The sequence below is a fragment of the Notolabrus celidotus genome, chromosome 10 (assembly GCF_009762535.1).
Source record: "Notolabrus celidotus isolate fNotCel1 chromosome 10, fNotCel1.pri, whole genome shotgun sequence".
In the NCBI taxonomy this organism is placed as follows: Eukaryota; Metazoa; Chordata; class Actinopteri; order Labriformes; family Labridae; genus Notolabrus; species Notolabrus celidotus.
Window position 1 is genome coordinate 1,866,145 of NC_048281.1, and position 22,643 is coordinate 1,888,787.

The following is a 22,643-nucleotide window of genomic DNA, read 5'->3' on the forward strand; positions in this document are numbered from 1 at the left end:
GGAGAACTTTCTTAGCAACAAAAGCTAACATTACTTGGAAAAAGTGCATTTCTGTCTGAGTGCTATATCCTTAGTTTTCTGTGTCTTATAGACAGTATTGTTCGCAGCTGTACTGCATACTTTTCTGTGATATTACAAGCCTAAAAAGAGCTAAACCCCTCACCCTCCTTCAGATCCCTTTGTTTTCCGCTCATTAATGAAGTTACAGTGAAGCCTAACAGTTCAATACTAAGAAAGCAGTGAAGCAAGTTAAACATTACTTGTTTCAAATACCTTATTCCCATGGCATGATTATTAATGTGATTTCACATTAAGTATGATAATGCTGTTCCTGTGTTGAGAACATTAGCACATCCATAATTGACATTATGCCTTGAGGTGATAGCTAAGTTTTTTATACAGCTTTCGAATGCCAAAGACAGCTGATTAACTTTCTCTCTCACGATAGCAAACCAAATCAGGTCGGCCTCACCTTAATTGCTTTGGATCACAACTTGTCCTCACATGACACCTATGTTGCTAAAGTTTGAGCTGATTAGTCAGTCTATGTCTCACTTAATCAACATAACCCTCGCCTATTGAGACGTTTGGTGGAGGGATATTTGAAAAGAAAGAATACCAGTATATAATAAGGATTATTGGACAGCAAGAAACAGTAACACTGTGGTTTTAAGACAACTTGCTGTGGAGGGTGTAACTGTTTTCTCAGGGGACTTTATTGCACCCTGCAAGGACAAGCTACTCTCTGAACTGTTAGCCCTGCAGTCTGTCCCCAAGGAAAGACCTGATGGCTGGCTGAGTAGGTTCATTATTTAGATGTCTTTTTAATGGCTGTGTAGTTGTCGCTTGCTGCTCTCTCTCAAATTGGCACTAACAGTCTTACAGGGAGAGAAGAGTGTAAGGAAAAACACAATGTTATAAAAGCACACAATGCAGTCAGGACTGCGTAACACTGAAATCTGCCCAGTTACTAGGCAGGAAAATGCTAATGCAGAAAACATGGTACAGTTTTCCTGCTCCTGCATGGCTAACAGTACTTTGGCATAATACTGGTGCAATAGGCCTGGACTTTTCACATGTGCATCTCACTGACTTGAATCATTCCTCAGCACAGTAAAGAACAAAGGAGAAAGAAGACGCCCCTTGCACAGTGATTGGTGATCCTTGTGGTAAAGAGTGACCTCATCAGGCAGGGAAAAGAACTACAACAATGTGGGTGATGCACACACACATAGAGAGACATCAACCCTTATGCTTACCTGGCGTGCCAAACTGGATGCAGTTCTCCAGAGTGCGCACAAAGTCAGCATCACTCAGTTTAATGATATTCAGGCTATTGGCCTTCTCCATGTTTTTCACCCACTTGTTGGCCTGACCTTGGGGATCTATCATCAGAGGCCACCGCCTGGCGTTACTACAAAGACACACACATACAGAGCCACAAGCATTAGTGTGTGATCAGAAAGAGCTCTTTAGTCAGAGTGAAGAATCTGGTAACTATTAACCACAAGACATCACAACAGTAGGGGGGATGTTGAAGGACAGAAACTGAGATGTGAGAGAGGCCTAGGGGGGAACATCTACTCCGAGCAGTTAAGACAGCTCACAGTCGGGTAGCACACCAGGGGCCACAGTATTGTGATTAAAAAGCAATGTTGCTACTTCATTTACACAAATAAGCAGATGTCTTGTCATAATATTTCTTTAACCCACCTAAGGTCGAAACAAACAATGTTCTCTTTAAGGAAAAGTAACATGGTGCTGTCGTACAGTGCTGTGTCCTTTAGCAGTAGACTGATAACGGTAACCAATTGTTGTATACCAATACACAAGCTGTCAATAAACACACAACTAGAGTCTGTTGAAACACTGGAACCTGTTTTGTATGCACAGTGAGCAAAATAAAATGGCAAAAAAAACAAACAGCAGGCAGCAGTTTTAACAAAGACATCCACATTCAGAGTGAGCAGAGGGTTTTCAAAAAAGGTTGATTGTTTTACCTCAATTCCAGCAACACTCTCCAGGTGCACAATGCCTCTAAAAAGCTTTTGAAAGTCGGTTTTGAAAATGTGCTCATGCCACTATGTAATTTGGAGATGCTGTCCAAATGTTGTCCAGATTTTTATAACAGAACTATTCAAAATACAGCTTTATCTAGCACTGACCTGTATAGAGACACCGTGTAGTAAAATAATACATTTGAAACACAAAATCTGTCCTGAAGGTGTTCAGCATTAAATAAAAAGGGCGAGAGAAATCCATTGTTATTGTACTGAAGTCTTGTTGATGTATTTATGGATGAGAGTTGAAGTGGTCTGTGGTACTCACGAGATCATGATACCGTTGTCAATAGAGAAGCTGTCTGAAGGTAGGCCAGCAATAGTCCAAGCGCGGATTTTTACTGGATCACCCAGTGAGTTCATTAGGGACATGTTGGGGGAGCACGGGATCGCTTTACTTTTACAAAGATTCATCCATTCCTCGATCTGGTCCTGGGGAGTGAGCAAGTGAAGTGATTAAGTGATTTCATTTTCACTACAGCACATTTAGGGAATTAAAGACACTACAAGAAAACAGAAAAAATAACTCCTATAACGCCAAACAAAATCTTCACAGACTCAAAGTAGGAAAAGCCCAGAGGAAACAGAGCTACTCCATCAAGTGTGTGTGTGTGTGTGTGTGTGTGTGTACAAAGTCAGTTACAGTCTACACTACTTGCAGCTTTGCACTAACCACTCCCAAGGTTTACCTGTCTGTAGCTGGAGGTGAAGGCTCCCAGGTAAGCCACTATGCCAGCTGAGATAAGAATGTCTCCGGTCAGGTTATTGTAGAGTTCTCCCAGACTGAGAGCCATTTCGCTCCAGCGTGTCTTTTCTCCACCCAGGCCTCCTATAAGCTGCTCAGCTCGTTCCAGCTTCTTACTGCACAGATCCACCTGGAGGACATCAGAGGACAGGGAGAGCAAACTTTTATTTCTCTGTCGCCAGCTTTTGAAAGTAATGGGAGGAACAGAAAGTTTGAAAAAATTCTGTCACTGATTTGGGCCATTTTATTCTTTCAGAAGCCCCTACAGGTTCCAAGTCAATTATGATTGGCTGGCTGTTTAGTTAGTGGCACTTTCCCTGCTTTGTGATATTGTTGATTCCTGGGTGAAAGTAGTTCATCTTTTCTTTATACACTAGCAGTCAAACATTTGGACACACCTTCTCATTCAATGGTTTTTATTTATTTTAATTATTTTCAACATTGTAGATTAATACTGAAGACATCAAAACTATGAAATAATCTGGTTTTGCCATAATATGGATTACAACAGTAGTCAAATAAGGTTAAAGGTTCAAGGTTCAAGTTTCAAGGTTCAAAGTTACTTTATTTGTACCCATAGGTAGACTTTGTTTGCAGTGAGTCAGCTGGGACTTGCTGAGACTTTCTACCTCCGTCTCAATGGGAGGAGCTAAAATTCATGGTTCAATGGGTGGGAGTCACTGTTTAAAATTGAGCCAGCCATCCATCTGTCGGGTATACAGGGATTCTGGGTAAAGCTGTGACTCCCCGATCAGCCTGCTTGACCATTTCATTTCACAATTTGATTTAATGTATTCTTGTTTTTCACAGACAGGTTCCCAAACCATGGCACAACACAGAAAGATAAAACAGATTCAATAAAAGCATGATAAAATAAGGTCATCAAGGTTTTATCAATGTGGAGGGCTGACAGTTTTCTCAGACAGAACAGTCACTGATGTCCCTTTTTACATACAGCAATTTGTTTCGAAATTCAGTTTACTGTCAATTAAAGTCCCAAGGTACTTGTATGACACACTCCACAGTTTGACCCTTTTGCGGTCGTAACTTCCTGTTTGTGTGTGTGTCTACAGAAATCAATAATCATGTATTTGGTTTTAGAGATTTTCATTTGAAGAAAAGACACCATGGCTGGTCTCGTTGTCCTGCAGCAGACTTACAATGACAGAATCATCTGCGTACCTTAAAATGGTTCTATCCTCTCTACTACTGCTGCAGCACATAATTGTGTAACAAACAAGAGAGGCGATAGTAAAGGGCTATCCATTGTGTACTAACCCTACCTCTGAACAACACAACTGATGGTCTCAAACACATTAAGAAGGCAAGTCATTCTACAAATGAACTCTTGACAAGGCTCATGTTCATTAGAAACCATTCCAGGAGACCACTTCATGAAGCAGACTGAGAGAATACCAAGAGTGTGCAAAGCTGTCATGAAGGAAAAAGGGGGCTACTTTACAGAATCTAAAATATAAAACAGATTCTGCTTTGTTTAACACTTTTGGGTTCATTCAATAATTCCATATATGTTCTTTCATAGTTTTGATGTCTTTGGTATTAATCTACAGTGTTTACAATAATTAAAATAAATTCAAACCCTTGAATGAGAAAGTGGGTCCAAACTTTTGACTGGTAGTGTACAGACAGAATATTTCATTTTGTACCTCTTTATAGTCAGGGTAAGTGATACAAATAACACTAACCTGATTCTCCAGTTCAGCTTTCTTGTTCTTGTTAGCATCCAAAGTCTCCTGAAGCTTTGCAAGTTTATCTTGTACTTCTTTCAGGGCAGCTTGCTTTTTTTGTAGGCTCTCCATGGCCACTTTCAGCTCCCCTTCAGCCTCTGCCAGCTTCTCCTTCTTGGGAGCTACAACCTTGGCCACTCTGAAGGACACATGAATCATTTTGAACAGTGTTTTAAGTACATATTTACTTGTGAATGAAACTCTCTCTCTATTAGCTTTCATGTCCCTGCGTGGAAAAGAGCAAAGATGAGAGAATAAATATGCATCCATTCAGATGAAATACTCTGTTTTGTGCATGAAATAGTAGTCTGTCATTCCTGATCAATGTCTCTGTTACATTGCGTATCTATGCGATATAATGTCATAATGTCATAAGAACTGTAATAGTAGTTGATTGTGTAAGGGCAGCAATATTATGTTTTCCTGAAACACTAAAAAAACAGTGCTTTCTTACATAACTGTGAGTGGAAACTGTGCTTGTATCAGCATATATTGGGTACGTTTGATGACAATAGCTTTTCTGAATGTGGGTAACATTTGAGATTGTAAGAATAACAATGACGCCAGCATTTCCCTCTAAATGATCTGCATCTTGATTTGTCTTTTTGTATTAATAACTTGAAACTTGGCACATGCATGGTTCACTTGTACCAGAGAAATGATTATTCCTTTGAAGTTGGCAGTAACCAAGCTCCATGTTGCATACTCAGATAGATGAAAAGCTCTCTCAGGCTTTGGGAATAAACATCAATTATCACAACAGAGAACAGAGAAGGAGAAAAGTATGACTTACTTGTCATATTTATCCATGGCACAGACCCACTTACACATGCCCTCAGCTGCAGTGGATGCAGTTCGAATCTTCGCTGGTACAAAGTCTGGGTTGGTGATGTACTTATTGCGAATGATGTTCATAAACTGTGCTGGGATGTTATCCTTGTCATACTCATGAAGACTTTGAAGAAACTTCATGTCTCCCAGGAGTTTTTTTGCTGGACCCCAGAAGTCCTCCACTTTTTTACCTAAGCCTGAGGGGTCAGGAATACGATCTGGCTTGATGCCTTTCAGAATGCAGATTGCCTCCATAACCAGCTTGACAGCTGGGGGAGGGCTTTTCATGGACTTCACTACTGTGATATCCTGCACATAAAAAGAACCACATCAATAGTTCTGTTCACTTCACTAAAATTATACCGTACAGGTTTGAACCAGATGTGAAAGCACACTTTTTGTAAGGAAACATTTTGCTTCTGTTACCTGATTAGTGAGAGTATTCAATGCAGATAAAGCTGACTCCAGAATAGGCATCGCTTCAGCCAGTTCGGCGTCACACTCATCTTTGATAGCTTTGGCGGCCATGGCTTGTGCATTGGCCACGGCCTCATCCTCTTTCACAACCTTTTCTGTCTTTGCCACCTCCACAGATTCATGCTCAATAACCACCATCATCTCATCCACCTCCTTGCTGGCTACAAGCAGCTGTGGCTGTAGAGCCTCCAGCTCAGTTTGCATAGTTGACACCTGGGCTGCTGCCGATTCTAGTTTCTCCAGGCCAACCTCATAGCGACGTTTCAGCTTCATCACTTCACTGCCAAAGAGATAAAAGACAAGGGAGAGAGGGGCATTTTACAAATGGAAACTGACTCTTCACTATTTCAATACAATTGCTTCAACGCAACCTCTTGAAAGATTGTCCAGTATTTGACTCTTGTTAATCTGAAGTTCCACCTTGAGCGATCAAAACAGTCAGAATCAAATCGTCCACATCGAGGTGATCTAGAACTTACGCTCTTTTTGTCCTCAGCAGAGCTTTGAAGGTGGAAATGAGCTCAAGGTATGAGGTTGGAGTGACATAATTGTGACGCTGCAACTCTGTCAAAAAGCGGTGTGACAGCTCTATGGTTGAAGTGTGGAAGCTCTTGCACATAATAATGCAGCCTTCTCTGGACTCATCCGTCATCTCAACGTCCTCTAGAAAGCGACAGGCCACTGCTTGCAGGGCATCCTCGGGCCAGGTCTGAGAAGGACAGGAAGATGCTTTACTACTACTGTGAAGACATATTCTTATTTGGGCTTAATTTTCTAACAATGTCAAAAATGACCACAATTTGAAATGCTCATGTATCATATTATCATCTTATAACGTTCAAAAATATACCCCAGTAATATTGCATTGAGAGTCATTCACTACATAAATCTTTTGATCAACCACCTCCATAAACTCTGTTGCAACATTTAGCAAATGTCATGCCACACATTGGATATTTACGAACCTGGAACCAGTTAATGGTGCAGCAATTAATGAGGGCAGGGAATCGTCTCAAACGGTTCCTAAAAGCGTCTCCAATGGGACTCATGGCCAGCACCACATGCAGCTGTGTGCGACATCGCTCTAAAAACATGTTGAACAGGGATAGGGGGCTGCCATCTGTCTGTTTGTCTCGGTCACGCTGTCGGTCCAACACTCGCATTCTCTCACAAATCTCCTGCTTTTCATCAACGGCAAACAGGTTAGGTACCTGAGAGCAAAAAGAGAATGACACAGTGTTTGGTGTTAGGGTACTTATGTTGTGACCCTTGCACTGTTCCTCCCTGACTAACGTTCCTATTTATCCACATCTGCAGTAACTGTCTAACTATTTATTCATCAAATATACATCCATCTTTCTTTTCCTAAAAACTTATTGACTCATATAAACCTTCATCCACTGATCAATCTTTCCATCATATTAGACCCTGACTCCTTCATCAGTCCACCTATGTCCCCTTTGATCCAATTTACCTCCCCTGTGTTCAGCAGGTTGCCAACATCCTCCAGGAATGACTCCATTTTGATTTGAGTGTCTGTGAAGAGGAACACACCATGGGCTTCACCCTGGGTGGACTTCCTCATGATCAGCTTCAGGTCATCGTGCCATTCAGTGGTTCCATAGGTCTTGGAGATTTCCACCTGGAATAGTTGTGCCTCTGCCATGTGAGCAGCCAAGCGGGTGAGGGACTGGCGCCCACTCCCGCCTACACCCACTAGCAGGGCGTGACCACTGGGCTGCTTGAGGATGCGTGAAATGCGGCACACGTGTTCGATGGCAAAACGGAAGAGCACCAGATTCATGGGCGCTTTGCTAACATTGTTGTACTCCTCCAGGTGTGACTCCACGACCTGTCGGAGCTGGTCCAGGTTGTTCACCTCCCGGTAGTTGCGGTCATCACCCTTGGGGTCGTGAAAATCACAGAACATGAGGCTGCGCAGGTCATCCTCAGTCACTTTTCCATCACTGTCTTGGTCCAGATGCTTAAAGAGCTGATGGAAGTTTTCTTTCATGTGAGTTTGAAACACCACCTGTAAATGGCTTACAAGCCAGGCCCGATCTGTGTCATGAACCAGTCGATCATAGTAAACCCTCAGGACCTGAGGATCAAAGACAGAGTGAATGAGTAAAGAGAGACTGGAACACAAAAGATCTAAAGAAATATTTTGGATAACAGGCAGAATAAAGCTTCACTGCAGCTATATCTATTTGCGTTTTTTAAATTGTAATTATACTCCTATTTAATTTGCATGGTTGAATCCCTTTGGTTACACAGCTGTCAGGATTTTTCAACTGTTTGTTGTGTACAACATTACCTCATGCACCCACAGCCGTTTGATGACAGATGATTCATCTGCAGTCTCTGGTCGCGACAGGCAGATGCCCTGGATGACCCGGGAGACGTCACGCAGATTGAACAGGTAATGGGACTTTGCTGGGGTAGGTAGCAGGTTCTTGGTGGCCTCTTGGTACACTGACATAGTGCTACTGACAATCTCAGAGGTCAGAGCTGCAAATGACTTGGGGAAAGTGAACCTGTTGATAAAATTGTTATTCAGTGTCATATTCCCATTCAGATTATTCCCTTTATTTAAAAAAAAAAAAGAAAATCACCTAAGTACTTGATAAAATATATTTGTCACATACATTTTTGATCATAAGCATTAAAAATGATTCCAACAACACTAACAACAACAAAAAGCCAAAAACTGATAAAGTGTGAAATTACTGTCCTGTTGGAATTCAAATCACGGTTCTGTTTGCAGAAGTGGTTTGGTAAATTTGAAACCTATCCAACAGATTTGATTGCCTGAGGACTTTTGCTCTCTGAGGTAAACACTGTAGCAGTGCAAAGAGAGGGGGGCAGTATGAACACCGCCAAGCCTCTCATTAGTGAACCAGATGCATTAAATAATCCTATATATATTTACCCTCCAGAGGATATGAACAATATAAAATATGTATCTAATTAATTACCAACAGTTATATGATGATAAGTGTAATAACTTGTAAGTGATAGTGATGATTGGTAATAACTTAAAACTCAGTCCGTTGATAGTAGTCAGCGAATACTACCAAAAGACACAAAGCACTAAAAGGTGCATTTCGACCAAAAGTTCTGGGGTCTTTTAGCCCCCAGAACTACTTTCCTAAAAGTCCTACTTTTACTAAAAGGTTCCTGTGCCCCCATTGTTGTCTGCGTTTCCACCACGGGTTAAAGTCCCGGGTAGATTGTGCAAATCAGGGAGAAAAACTAAAAGTAAATGCACGACACCACCAGACCAGTAGAGGGCAGTAAAACAAATACTAAGGCCATTCATCACAGATGACACCATAGAAGCAGACGGACAGGCAGGTATCATTATGAGCAACACAACAGTTAGCCTGTTAGCATGAAGAGACTCAGCTGGCGCTGTTTTAGATGGTGATATATTTCATCACAGATGGATTCACTGAATCAACACGTGAGAGGAGATAAGCGCGAGTAACAAAGACGTTTCAACACGGCTTTAAAATCCTTTGGAACTCAAAAAGCCGTGGCAGAGATCGACCTGTGTTTTGGTTTAAACAGCAACCCTGTTAACTGGAGACTTTCAGCCGGATGCATCCCTCATAAACGTCTTTAGACGATCATTAAATATCTGATGAGGATATTTTGAAATCTTAATAAAAACTAAATTAATTTGCATTCCCAGGAACTCCCTCTGTGTTTCAACAGCTGTGTAAACTCCACAAACACTGACACGTTCAGCTGAAGGTCTCCAGTTTACAGGGTCACTTTTAAAACCAGAACACCGGGAGAGATGCATTCACGGTGGGCTGAGAGAAGACTACTGTTACAAGCTGCTAAATCAAGAGAATCACAGCTTCTTCTTTTGAAAAGTACACACACATACAAAAAAGATAGAACAAATAAAAACTAATGAAAGAAAGAGAAATCAAGTGAATCACAGATGTGTGTGATGTTATTGTGGACGTGGGGGTGGAATAAAAACACTGAGGTTAATCTACCAATCAGACATGTTCAGCATTGCAGGCCCTGCCCCCCAAAAGTCCCGGGACCTTTGAAAAGTGCTACCCCCTTTTTAGGGGGGGGTTATCTACCCCTGAACTAAATTTAGACCCTGGGTCCACCGGTTGAAACGCATGTAGATCGAGTGCGGTCGGAAAACACCTTTAGTGGGCCAGAAAAGCCCAGTGAATCCAGTGTAGAGGTTTATTATTTACCATCCGGTTTATACTTCTAACATGTGATTTTTCTGTGCCAGTTTGGGAACCCACCCCCCAAAAAATGAGTCATTGACTGTAGTTACCTTATACTGAAATGCCAGTCTATGATCCTGGAGAAGATTGTATACATGGTCTTCTCATCGAAATCATTAATGGTAATCATGTTGAAGTGGCGCAGGTACCGAGCTGTGACAGGGTTTCGGCCCCCACCTAAGAAACAATGAAGACAACTGAATGAAAACTAGAATCTTACAAAGAGATTACATTTTTCACAGGTAGCCTCAAACTCATCCCAGTCACCATCTTTTAGTATATTTTAATGTATCTGTCTATTTGATGTCATATGAGTTAAAAGCAATTTTCCCAATAGACCTTGCAGCTTTTCTGCTCATGTCTAGTGTTTTTCTGTCGTGTCATTGCTGTAATTTAAGTTTTAAGGTTCAAACAATCTTTTAAAAATGACAGAGCAGCCATGACACTTTCATGATGGTCTTAATTAAAAATAAAAAGTTTACATCACTAACAACTAATTTAAAGAAACGTGTAACATGAACAGAGGGCCCTGAAATACTGTGATAGAATACAACATATTGCTCCATCTCCAATGTTTCCTCTGCTGTGGGTTCAGTAGGTGCCATGGCCTGACTACACAGCTGTTTAGAAAAGCTTAACAATTGTCAGCATAGGCATCATGAGCAAACACCATATCTGTGCTGGCACTTGACTGTGGCACCAAGCCTCTTCCTCTTGCAGCTGTCCCTGCCAGCTGTGTCAGTGGACAGGGATGCTTTGGTGTTTTCACTGGCAGTGTTACTGGAGGTGGAAGTGTTAAGCATTTGCTATCTGGAAACACTTAAAGCAATCACAAGCTCCACCAAACAGCAGATAGGGGGTTTGTGGCACTGACTCTACAACACCTCAGCATCAGTTAAAAGACAAAGGGACAAAATATTCACTCTACCCTCCTAACACCTCACCTGCTTTTAGCCAAAACATGGCTTTAATAGAGTTTTAGTGTAACAATATGGTCTGCTTCATTCTTGTTTGTCATAGCTGTTACTTACCAGGTGGTCCCATAGCACACATGACCTGGATATCCATTAGTTTAATCATAGAGTTGTCCTTCAGGTCATACCAGTTCCAGTGGTCCAACCACTGACGAAGCAGCTCTACAGGAGGCTGGGCGCCATAAACCTCTCTGGCTGGCATGTTCACATCATCCACAAACACCACCTAAGAAATCAAATGAATATACTTGTCTTAAAAGGACTGATATTAAGACAAGGTATTTGAAACATAAAACCACCCTGATGTTTGTAAGAAGTACACTTTTCTTGCAAAAACTTTTCTGAATGTTTTCACTGACATGAGTGAGAATAGAAAAACAACACAATCGGAACATTATGAGACGCTGTACCATCTTCTTTCCCACTGGAGGACCGAATACTCCTTTGCGCCGCTTATCCAGCTTAGACATAATGATGTTTTGAGTCTGTGAAGCTGTAGTCTGGGCTGAAAAGTTGATGAATAATGGGCTGTAGACATCCTTCTCCAGCTGATTCAACAGGAAGTCCTGAGTAAGAGACAAAACAAAGATGAATGCATATCATCCTCAAATCTGCTGGTCTGAAAATCTTTCTAGTAGGGATGTCAACAGTTAATCAAGTATGGATTAATTGATTGTTAAGAAATGACTCAAACACATTTTTGTTTGGATTTTCTATCACGTGGAACAAACATCACATGGTCTATTTGGTTCAGCTATCAGGGAGGTGTTTTAAGTTTAAAGCATGTTTCAATGTGAATCAGCTGACTAGGTGTTGCGCTCAGTTGGGGGTTGCAGCTAAGTGACAGGTCTCCACGAGCGTTTTTTTCTCCGCTGCCAGACTGATTATGATCCTGTTGCGCTCCCACCTGACACCTGACCGCGTTCACATGCTTATTTTTCTCAATAAGAACGAGTAGACAGAAAACTGGACACCACGAGTCTGAAACATGTTTGTGTTTAGTTCTCTTGTTGCAGTAAATCCACTTGTTGAAGTCTGAGCCTTCACTTTTCTGACTGTGTGTCTGCAGAGATTATGAGCCTGCTCCACACGTTGATATTCAGCGTTTTACATGTTGTACACCTCAATATGATCCGTAGCTGTTTAATACCATCAATTATATACACTATGTCGCGAAGAAAATTTGATTTAGGGGAAAAAACACATTTGGTATTTTTTCTGACATGGAAAACATTCAGTTTTTTTAAAATGATGAATCAAAAATGTATTGTTAACATTTCCAAAGAACGATCACGGAAAATACTTACAGTTTACATCCCTAGTTTCTATATTGTGTACATAACCACTATCTCCACACAAACATACATACAGCATATTAATTCACAAGCCATGCCATTCAACTAACAAATAAAGGAAAAATAATTCATAGACTCAAATTTTAAGTGACCTCTGAAAGTATGAGGATGTGCAAAGAATAATGTTTTTCAAGGTATTTTTGTTCTGTATTATCAAACATCATGCCAAAGACTTATGTAAGGCGGGGGTTCCCAAACCTTTCAGCCCACAACCCCCAAAATAAAGGTGCCAAAGACAGAAAATGACCCTACCTATATGAGCATGTGTCTATGTTTCCTGTGCTGTTATGAATGAACCTGCTGCTACTGATGCTTTAGATAATTAACTGTTCTCTAACACTAAACTTAGGAGTCATCTGGAAACAAAGAAAGGCAGAAAACTCATTACATTTTCTATTTTCAAGGTTTTATTTCAAGGTTAGCTGCTATTTTTTGTTTATATTTTTACTATAATGGGTAAAATGTATTATTTTTAGATAACTTAAAGAAAAAACCATCCTGGAAGACATCTCATGACCCCCCATTTGTGTCTCGTGACCCCCAAGGGTGTCCCAACCCACGCTTTGGGAACCCCTGATGTAAAGTACCTATAAAAAGCTTGTTTTCTATTTGGTCCTGTCAAATGGTTATGACAAGCTTTAAAATCTAATTAAACGGGGCATTTAGAGACTACTTCATGGAGCAGACCCTGACCCTCACTTGATCCCAGAAAACGTCTGAAGTAATGTGGGAAGTTAGTTGCCCTCTCGGGACATGATGAGCAGTGCTCTGCAGGTCAAAGAAGGCAAATTAATGCATTTTTGGTTTTTTGCATGAAGGTTTGAAAAAGGCCGTGTTAAAAAAACCTAAAAGAGACTTTTATGAAAAGCCATTTTGATGAAAACTCTATTGACACATAGCTTTCTGTGTTATCAACAGAGAACATAAAGGAGAGAAGAAAGTTAAGGTTAGATCTAATGTAAGTAAATAATGTAAGTGATGGCCTGGTTAATTAAAGGGGATTTTTGAAGGATCACAGGGTGCATTATCATCCTCTTGTCTGAACTACAAACCGCTTCTTTTTGCCTCTCTCAAGAGTAGACTCGGGCAGGTGAAGGAGCCTCGTGTACAGCTGTTTGGAGCGGGCATCAAGCCAGTAATATACTTATGGTCTCAGTTCTAAAGCTTCTTTATAACTCCAGCCAGGTTTTGGATTCAGCCACGGTCTGCTGGCTGCAGCATGGGACAGAGCAGCTCCACCACACAGACAGGCAGGAAGTAGAGAACAAGGCAGGCTCCCCAGTGAGATGATCTCTATTCACCCCTGAGTCTCAAGTTTGAGCACACTAATGGAAGAACTAATGAAGCACAGGGAAGGAAGGGGGATTAGTCCTTGATATAAATAGCTGAAGGTCTGTCGAGGAGACACTCAGTATTCCTCCAAGGTGGCCATTTCACACCTGGTGCATTTAGCTGTGTTGCCTCCAAATGATTTGTTTGGTCGGAGCCCTTATTCTGGTTTCCTGAGGCTGGGTCCACTGCACTTAAACATACATGCTCATTCATCCCTAAAACTTATAGTATTAGTAGCAAAAGCAGTGTTTCCCTGAATGTAATGATGATAATTTGAGGTTGAATATCAAATCTCTTTGGAGAATGTCTGATAGACACAAACACATCTTGAAAAAAGACTGATGCTGTGATAGAGAGGAAGTAAAACAGAAAGTAGACTCATTAAGCATGGACACGTGCAGACTTACATACCTTGCATTCATTTCTGATATATGCAAAATCCGTAAGTCTACTCCAAACATTGGATCAATACAATATTTTCAAGCCAGTGACTCACTGTTATGTAGACACTCTTGCCAGTACCAGTGGGGCCAATGAATATAGTGGGCTTCTGGTGGGTGACAAGCAGCTCCATCAGTGCCATGTATCGAACTGTGTTCTCAGTTGGGACGATGATCTCATTGAACTGCATGTCTCTGCATATAGAAGGAGCAGTCTTTAACTCGTCCGTCCACAGCTCCCACCTGCCCGGGCCCTGAGGAGGACATGAGAGACAAAATGTAAAGACAAAACACGGACATGCAAAAAAGAAACACAAACAAAAACAAAGATGGCCGTAGATTCAGCTACAAAGAATAGCTAGCTAGCTTAGCTTACAAACGTTTTAAACAGTTATTGTATCTGAACAAAACTACTGTCTGTGATTGCATGATATAACCACTGGTATAGTTACTGCTTCCCAACTGTAATTGTTTCTTGGTTATTATTCAATTCTTGAAACTAAAATTCATTGAAGTCTCATAATAATTTTTAAGTAATAACATAAATGCTGTTAACTGCCTGATTATGAGCAGCAGTCCTACCTCTTTGATGAAGCGATACTGGTAGACAGTTTCCTCAGCGGGTAGGGGGACGGTGAGCTGTTTAGATGGAGCCTCAACGGTGGCCAGAATGTCATGGCAGGTCCGGGTCTCCTCACTTAAAGCGCCGTTCAGTATTTCCCTCACCACGGCGTCAAACTTGCTCCGGCCTGAATCATCACAGCTGGCGCCCACTGACCACACCAGGCAGAACACAAAGATGCCCTGTAGAAAAGCAAATGGCAACATGTTTTTTTAGGATTTAAAAACATGAATCAGCATAATATGTTTTTAGCGTTACATTCTCTACTATTCCATACATGTTTGAGCCTTTAATAAAGACTTGAAAGAAAGTCAGATATATGCTATCTAGCTATAAATACTCAAACAAATTAGGATTGTTATCTCTCAAAAACTCAAAGGTAAATTTAAGCCACACATATCAGGTTTGATGACTGGTGTCAGGTTTCCCACATAGACTGTATAAGTAATGGGTATAGTATCTATGACGTCACCCATCTGTTCCTGAAGCGCTGTTTTGAGGCCAATGGCCGGTGGGAGACATATTGAAAATGTTGAACTCAACATAACTGCTGCTGACTTAGTGTGACGTAAAGAGGCGGGTTTTGAGCCTCCCAGCCAACAGCTACAATGTTCCCGCCTGTAAATCAAGTCAGCTGATTGATTTAATGTTAAAGCTGAGGTTGGTAGTCACGGAAAACCAGCATGAATTTGAATGAAGCTTTTCCTCAGGACTCCGTCTAACCCCTCCCCCCCTCCCCGCCCCCGCTCACATGCACGAGCGCCGCTGATTCAAAAAGTGTATCTAAATCTGATTACCAACCCCAGCTTTAATATCTTAAAAATTGCTGTGTTATGAACCCCCCCCCCCCCGTGCAGTGTGTGCCAATAGAGAAATGAGCTATCCAGACTACACTTGTTTTTTGAACCAGGCTGTAAACATGATTATTTCTGCTGTAAAGATCGTCTTTTTTGAATTGGTGTGTATGTGGTTTCCGGCAGGTCCAGAGCCAGACTCAAGCGGACACACAATGAACTGCAATTTTTAACACTTCCGCATGGGCTTCAATTCTCGCAGCCGGAGGTTGTCGCTTGGTTTCACACTGGTAAATGAGGTGGCATTTTATTCATGTCATATATCTTAATTTTTTAGATGCAGTTATGGCTTTACTTGTGCTAATATTTGTACCTGTGGATCATTATTCTTAAATTGGACAAATCTATATCCAAGGCAGTTTTTATCAAGTGAAAATAGAACTGATGAGTGACATACTGTATAAACACAACTCATAATATTGTAGCTTAAATCTAACTTAAAATAATCTGTAAACAGAGATAGGTATTTCACTCAAAAATGCCATTGTGCTAACATGTTTATATTATTGAGCTAATTATAAGGTGCAGTAACCATGTGAATGCTTCAACCAATGTACAGATCATTGTGTGAGACATACACCAGAGGAGAGATGACTTTGTTGGAAGAAACAGCAGGAATACTGTAGGAATTTGAAATTGCCTATCATGGGGCTTAGCAGCCTCATGATAGCTCCTGCTGTTAAAAGGCTGATTAATTCAACACGTTGATAATGACTGGCTGAAAAGCATGGGAGAGAGGGCTGAAAGGCATTCATCAGTGCAGTGTGCCACTGGGGGATAATAGTAGTGCTTTCCAAAGACAAGATTCAGAGGCAGGAAAATCAATTGGAATTCATGCAAGGGGCAGAGGTAAGGGCTCATCTGCTTAAACTTCTCTGCTCTTTGTGGAGATGGCCTTGACCAGGACAGTGTGCTTACAGGGAAATGAAAAGTGTTTGTTGTATATTCTATCTGAGTTTATACTTCACTAAACAAGGATTGTTCTGATTCTATCTCAAGGATAAAGTTACATTTGCGTCCTACAATATGTTTACTTTATGTAATAGCGTATGCTAGAGCTACACTGTATAGGAATTTGGCATTTGCACAGTTCAGAAACTTTGAAAGAAAATAAGGTAAAATTGTTGTTATTGGTCTGTCAGCACGTTGTCACAATGATTTGTTAGCTGCCTCTGGGTCATGCATGGCCAATTCCCCTGCAGTTCTGCACTGCGTTGCACCATTAGCTCTTGTCAGTCCCTATCATGATAGGGAGCTGTCTTCTTTCACACACTGTCTCCATTTTCTCTTGCTGTTCAGTCTAGCAAACCAGTGATTTTACCCATTAAGAGCAGGCCCTCTCTTCATGTACGCTTTTTTTGCCCCCGGCATGTAATTCTGCTTCCACAAGCAAAACCAGAGGCTTACAACATCAATGCGAGGCTAAACAAAAGTTGGAGTTGCACTTGGATTATCAGAAACATTGTCAATACCTATTCTGAATGTTTAATGGCTTGTTTGTTCTCTCCCTGTAATGGTATTTGGAGTGCAAAGACAAACTACTTATAGGTATCACCTCTCACTCAAGTGCAGAACAAACCTACAAGCTGTTTTCATGTAGTCTGTTCTAGAAAGGGCATTATGGCTGGAGGTCTAGGATGTCAGCTCCATATTGCAACTCTTGATATTTGACTTTTTCTTATGAATTAGCATATAAACCTATTTGGCAAGAAATCTTTGCGCAGTATGTTAAATGTTGTCATTATATTATGTGCACAATAGGTGTTCAGATCAATGACACAGATGCATGCTTGTGTTGAGGCTGGTGAGAGTGGGGAATGAATTCTGTGCAGGGCGGGCTGCTTCCAGGACACAAGCTTGTGGGCCTACAGTAACCCAAAAATGCTGAATCATGAAACATGATGGTCAGTAAATGATGTCATTGCTACTTATGAATTCATATAGTCAAATAATATCTGATACTCATTACAATGACTACACTTTAAACTGAATTGAATTTAAATGACCCGTTCTCGACCAGCAAAGCATATATTCTCTTCCTTGCATTATAAGCACCAGTAGTAGTGTACACAAACCTCAAGCCAGGAACAAATATTGTTTTCATTCATGCTCTTCATCTTTGCTTCATCATGAAACTCATCCATCATACAGTCCATCAGATTCATCAGGGATTTGACCAGATTTGTGTCAGAGGTTGGGGAAAGCTCCTAAACGAAGCAAAGAGAAACAAACATTAAAAACATGGATGTTTGAATTTAATAGACTCAGTGTTTCATCTCAAACGCAGTTGATTAAACGAGACAACCAAAAAGAGAAGCTCAGCTCAGTAGGAACAAAGTGCAGCCATTTTCAACTTCTAAAGCTTCACTTCTAAAACATGCAGGAAAAATATACATATATTACTGGAATATGTATGCATTTTTAGAATGAGACATACAACCCAAAATATAGAAGTAGATACACAGTGAAAAAATCATTTTTGAGAAAATGCAACATATTGCTTATTAGGAAAACATTTCAAGCAAGAAAATAAAGTGTACATCCTGAAGATGGTTCATCACCTTCGTGGCCTTTCGGATGAGCTGAAGGCAGGCTGGCAGTATGCGGTCAAACAGGGCAGTGATGAGGTCTTTGTGTGCTGCGCTGACTATTGCAGGAAGGGTATTGAACCATGACAGCATAAGAGGCCTCCAGCCAAGCATATGAGGCTCCATGTAGATCATACCACATCGAGACACCTGTGACAAACACATACTATCTCTGAAAACACACATCTAAACCAGAGGTGCTTGACTCCAAATGTCCAAACAAACAACATTTACAGAAACCCTTATCACATGCTTTATCCTGGTAAATATTGTACATAAGGGTGCTGCAATGATTTTTGAATATTTTAATATTTGTTCACTTTGTAAAAATTGAAGAGTTACTTTGAATATTTTCTCATTTTAAAAGTACATTTTTTCATTGTTTTTACCGGTGCCCGGTTGTAGTACAGTGTTCCTACCAGACGGTGGCTATAGAGCGTCTTAAAGCTGTTTGCTAACCGCATTAAGTAACAGAAGAAGAAGAAAACATTAGCGAAAGTCTCAGCGGTTTTCTCCGTTTTGGAATCTCACACTACTACCCACGTATTTCCAGAGACTACTACTACTACTACTACTACTACTACTACTACTACTACTACTAATAATAATAATAATAATAATAATAATAATAATAATAATAATAAAATGATTATTCTAATAATCGTCAAATAGATGCCAATGGTCATCGAATAGTATTTTGGCTTGAATATTTAACAACATGGCAATGTAATTTGAGACTATTTCACAGTCATTTTTCTTAATGGTTGTTTTACTATGAAATCCCACAGCTTGGAGTGCCACCTTTTGAAAAAGAGTGTGGGAAAATAAAACAATACTAATGTTGTAAGATGGAACATGAAGGAAGAAAAATAACTTTTATAGACAAAGAGAGAAAGTGGGGAAAGCTGAAGAAAACAAAGGTAAAGAGAGAAGAACAGTGCACAACAGGGACACTTCACAAAAGGGGAAGTTCACTGATCCTCAAAAGTTGATGCCTCTGCATTCGGCATGATGAAAGGAACAGCTGCCAGGCAATGGAGAATCAAAAATAGAAGGCTGTGTAATAAAAAGTAGAGCCAGGGAGATGCAAAGGTATTCTCTAAAGGCATCTATGTATTGCAGTAAGGAGCCTTTGTTTCTGCCGAATAATAAAGAACCACATGTTGGAGGGAAGGGGGGAGGATGGGCGAGCTTCTCGTAAATGTCAAATGTAAAAATGTTGTTTATCTAATGCAGACTCTAAGGTAATGTTGCCTCAATTGGGTATGCAAAGACAGCAACAGAAAAAAAAACCATTTTGTTCTGCTAGGAAATGATGTCCTCCAACAGAAGAATGCAAACAGATAAAGTATTCAATCATAAATGTACAAACCACTTATTGTGACTGAGCTTAACAGCATTTTCTACACCCACTTCAATACAGATAAAGCAACAAGTCAATATAGTATGCAAACACAAACCTGAGGGTGTAGAAGATAAAACCCTCAAACATTTGTACACTTGATTTTTCTGACAACCTCACAACTGTTTGGAGAGATAAAGTGAGGTGAAAGCAAACAGCACCCAGCTTTAGACCATGACTACCACATATTCAAGAAGCAGGCTATACTGTTATTGAACTCTTAATGTAATGAAGGTGCTTCTCACTGTGGCTGGTGACGCCACCTCCAGGTCCATGGGCTCAAAGATGAGGCTCATTTGTGGTGACATTTGAATGATCTCGCCGCTCATCAGACACAGCTTCTTGTTGTCGTCAAGCACTGTGTTCATATTCTCAATCCACACGGCATCCACCGGGCCGTCAAAGATAAGCCATTTCCTGTCTGGGCTCTGGAAGAGGGAATAAATAGGATTGCTCACACCTTGACTGAACATTTCCGGTAAAATTTAAAGCCTATTTACATAGATCTGTCAAAAGAGAGAGCACAAATATAGACCACACAGATAACCTGCTGTTTTGTGTTCTGTATTGTGTTTTGTATTTCAACTCAGCAAAAGAGGAAGGCTCAAAACATAAATTGAAAAAAGTTAAAGTGGAGCCATGTGGTATTATGTAATTCTTTGAGGCTAATGCAGCTTGACAGATGGAAAAAGAAATGTATGGATGTAAGGAGGCACAAACAAACAGATAAACACTTAAACCTTTAAATCCTGAGGAGGTTGTTACTTCAAAAAGAAGACGGGATAAATTTCCCTGAAGGTTGTTTCTTGCAGAGTCATAATCTGCTGAATTTCTGAAGCATTCCTGGAGCTTTAAAGTTTAAAAAAGGGCTTTTAAGTCCACAAAAAGAGCCCGCTTTCTTCCACATATTTTAGAAATACAGAGCCTGTAACCTTTAATTGTAATGCACATAATGTATTCATTTTTTTTCCACTCACAGAAATCCCTCTGCACACTTTCAAGGTCACATTATAATCCAAGCAGAGAATGTTTGCTAAATGAATGAAATTAACACCTACACTGTCATAATGGAGGTTGACAACAAGTGCCAATTCTGCGGTTAAATGTGCTGGCAAGGGCTATGCTTTAAATTGATTTGTTGAAATGCAGACAAATGGAGGTGCCTGGGCTGGGGCCATCTGGTGCTTGAGAGAGAAGTGTGTCTGCTGTAATGTAATGATCTGACAAAAAGCGTCAGCGCTACATTGTGTATGCAGAGAGTTTAATATACTACACTGGCGCTGTCTCCAGATTAGCAGAAATAAAATGAGTTTAGTAAAATGTGATGTTGAAAAAAACAAAAAAACAAAGAAAGACTTCTGCTTGGAAGAAAATGACTTCTTGAAAAACTGAATTAAGACGAGCCCTGTTCCAGTTTTCTATTTTCTCTGCATCAGTGTGTGCAGCTGTCATAACCAATCCTTACACTACTTATCCATTGACAAAAAGATCTATTTGTAAAATGACAACTGTATACACAGAAACAATTTTTAAAATGACAGGTTCATTTGGAAGCAATACACAAATTATTTTCCATCACGACATGCCTCCACTGCCATCTGTAAATTGCCCGCCCATGTGTGTCTCGTGTGCGTGCACATGAATGGAGGAGTTATTATAGATCTAAATTTAACAAGACAGGAAAATGTTTCTTTTGTTTACTCTGTCACTGCAGCCTTTCTTTCTACAGGCTGGATATTAATTGGAATGTCATTCCTATTGTGCAAAGATCTATCCTAAACCAGCAAACTGAGAACAATGATAATGCATCTATGTCTCATCCTCTTTCCTCACAACTCCCGATAACATGAATCATTTCAGTATGACAAACCTTTAGCATCATACTAACTACTAAACAAGTTTAACATGCATTAAAGTTTTCTCTGAAATACAGTAAATTGATTTAATCTTCAGCTGCAGACTTTTGCTCTAAATATTTTGCTTCTGCTGCAAAGCTGCAACAAGATCCTCATTTCCAGGAGATCCAAACAGTTTGACCTGTTTAACTTGAGTTAGCTGTCAATCGTCAGTCTTTTCTGTTTAATCATGCTAACTTCATACACAGCTCTAGTTAAGAACGTCACACTGTTTAACTACCTGTAAAGTAACGTTTATCAGGTTCCTAAATGCTTGATATGATTACAAAATCACTTAAAACTATTATTTGGGAATGTAAACTTAAAGCTAGGGTTGGTATTCACAGAAAACTAACATGAATTTGAATGGAGCATTTCCTCAGGACTCCTTCTATAATAATAATAATAACAAAGTTTATTTATAAAGCACTTATCAAAACAGACGTTACAAAGTGCTTAACATCATAAAAACCCACAATAAAGAGAACAAAGCCCCCCCCCCCCTCCCCTTTGCTTTGTATATGGGCTGGCAAGACAATTTAAGAGGAAAAACTAAAAGAGAAACTGCTAAAAGCAATTAAAACAATTAAAATCAGTAAAACAAATAAAATCAGCAAAACAAATAAAATCAGTAAAACAAATAAAATCAGTAAAACAATAAAACGATGAGCGAATAAAAATAGATTAAAAATAAATGTAGCATCTTGGATAAAACAATATTACAGGAAGGCCTTTCGATAAAAATGTGTTTTCAGCTGTGATTTAAAAGAAGATACTGATGCAGCTCTCCTGAGATCCTCAGGCAGGTCGTTCCAAAGTCGAGGAGCCTGCGCAGTAAACGCTCGCTCACCCTTAGACTTCAGCTTTGTGGCGGGAACTTTAAGGAGGTTCCTGCCTGAGGATCTGAGGCTGCGCCCGGCTGGTAGGGTGACAGCAGATCACAGATATATTCGGGGGCCAGGCCGTGAAGTGCTTTAAAAGTGAGAAGTAAAACCTTAAAATCTATTCTAAAAGCAATGGGCAGCCAGTGTAGGGTCATTAAAATAGGAGTAATG

General features: G+C 40.3%; 1 protein-coding gene across 1 annotated transcript in view; it reads right to left on the minus strand.

The window, feature by feature from the left end:
* dnah7 (dynein, axonemal, heavy chain 7) overlaps positions 1-22,643 on the minus strand; it is a 103,362-nt gene that overhangs the window by 31,704 nt on the left and 49,015 nt on the right. The window contains exons 32-49 of the mRNA XM_034693671.1: positions 19,939-20,121; positions 18,265-18,441; positions 17,779-17,910; positions 14,810-15,031; positions 14,284-14,481; positions 11,511-11,666; positions 11,158-11,326; positions 10,177-10,303; positions 8,179-8,398; positions 7,336-7,962; positions 6,827-7,072; positions 6,341-6,570; positions 5,811-6,141; positions 5,347-5,693; positions 4,512-4,692; positions 2,750-2,935; positions 2,329-2,492; positions 1,260-1,414 (exon numbers count right to left, since the gene is read on the minus strand). Coding sequence (XP_034549562.1) covers positions 1,260-1,414; positions 2,329-2,492; positions 2,750-2,935; positions 4,512-4,692; positions 5,347-5,693; positions 5,811-6,141; positions 6,341-6,570; positions 6,827-7,072; positions 7,336-7,962; positions 8,179-8,398; positions 10,177-10,303; positions 11,158-11,326; positions 11,511-11,666; positions 14,284-14,481; positions 14,810-15,031; positions 17,779-17,910; positions 18,265-18,441; positions 19,939-20,121 — 4,051 coding nt within the window. The remainder of the gene's footprint in view (positions 1-1,259; positions 1,415-2,328; positions 2,493-2,749; positions 2,936-4,511; positions 4,693-5,346; positions 5,694-5,810; positions 6,142-6,340; positions 6,571-6,826; positions 7,073-7,335; positions 7,963-8,178; positions 8,399-10,176; positions 10,304-11,157; positions 11,327-11,510; positions 11,667-14,283; positions 14,482-14,809; positions 15,032-17,778; positions 17,911-18,264; positions 18,442-19,938; positions 20,122-22,643) is intronic.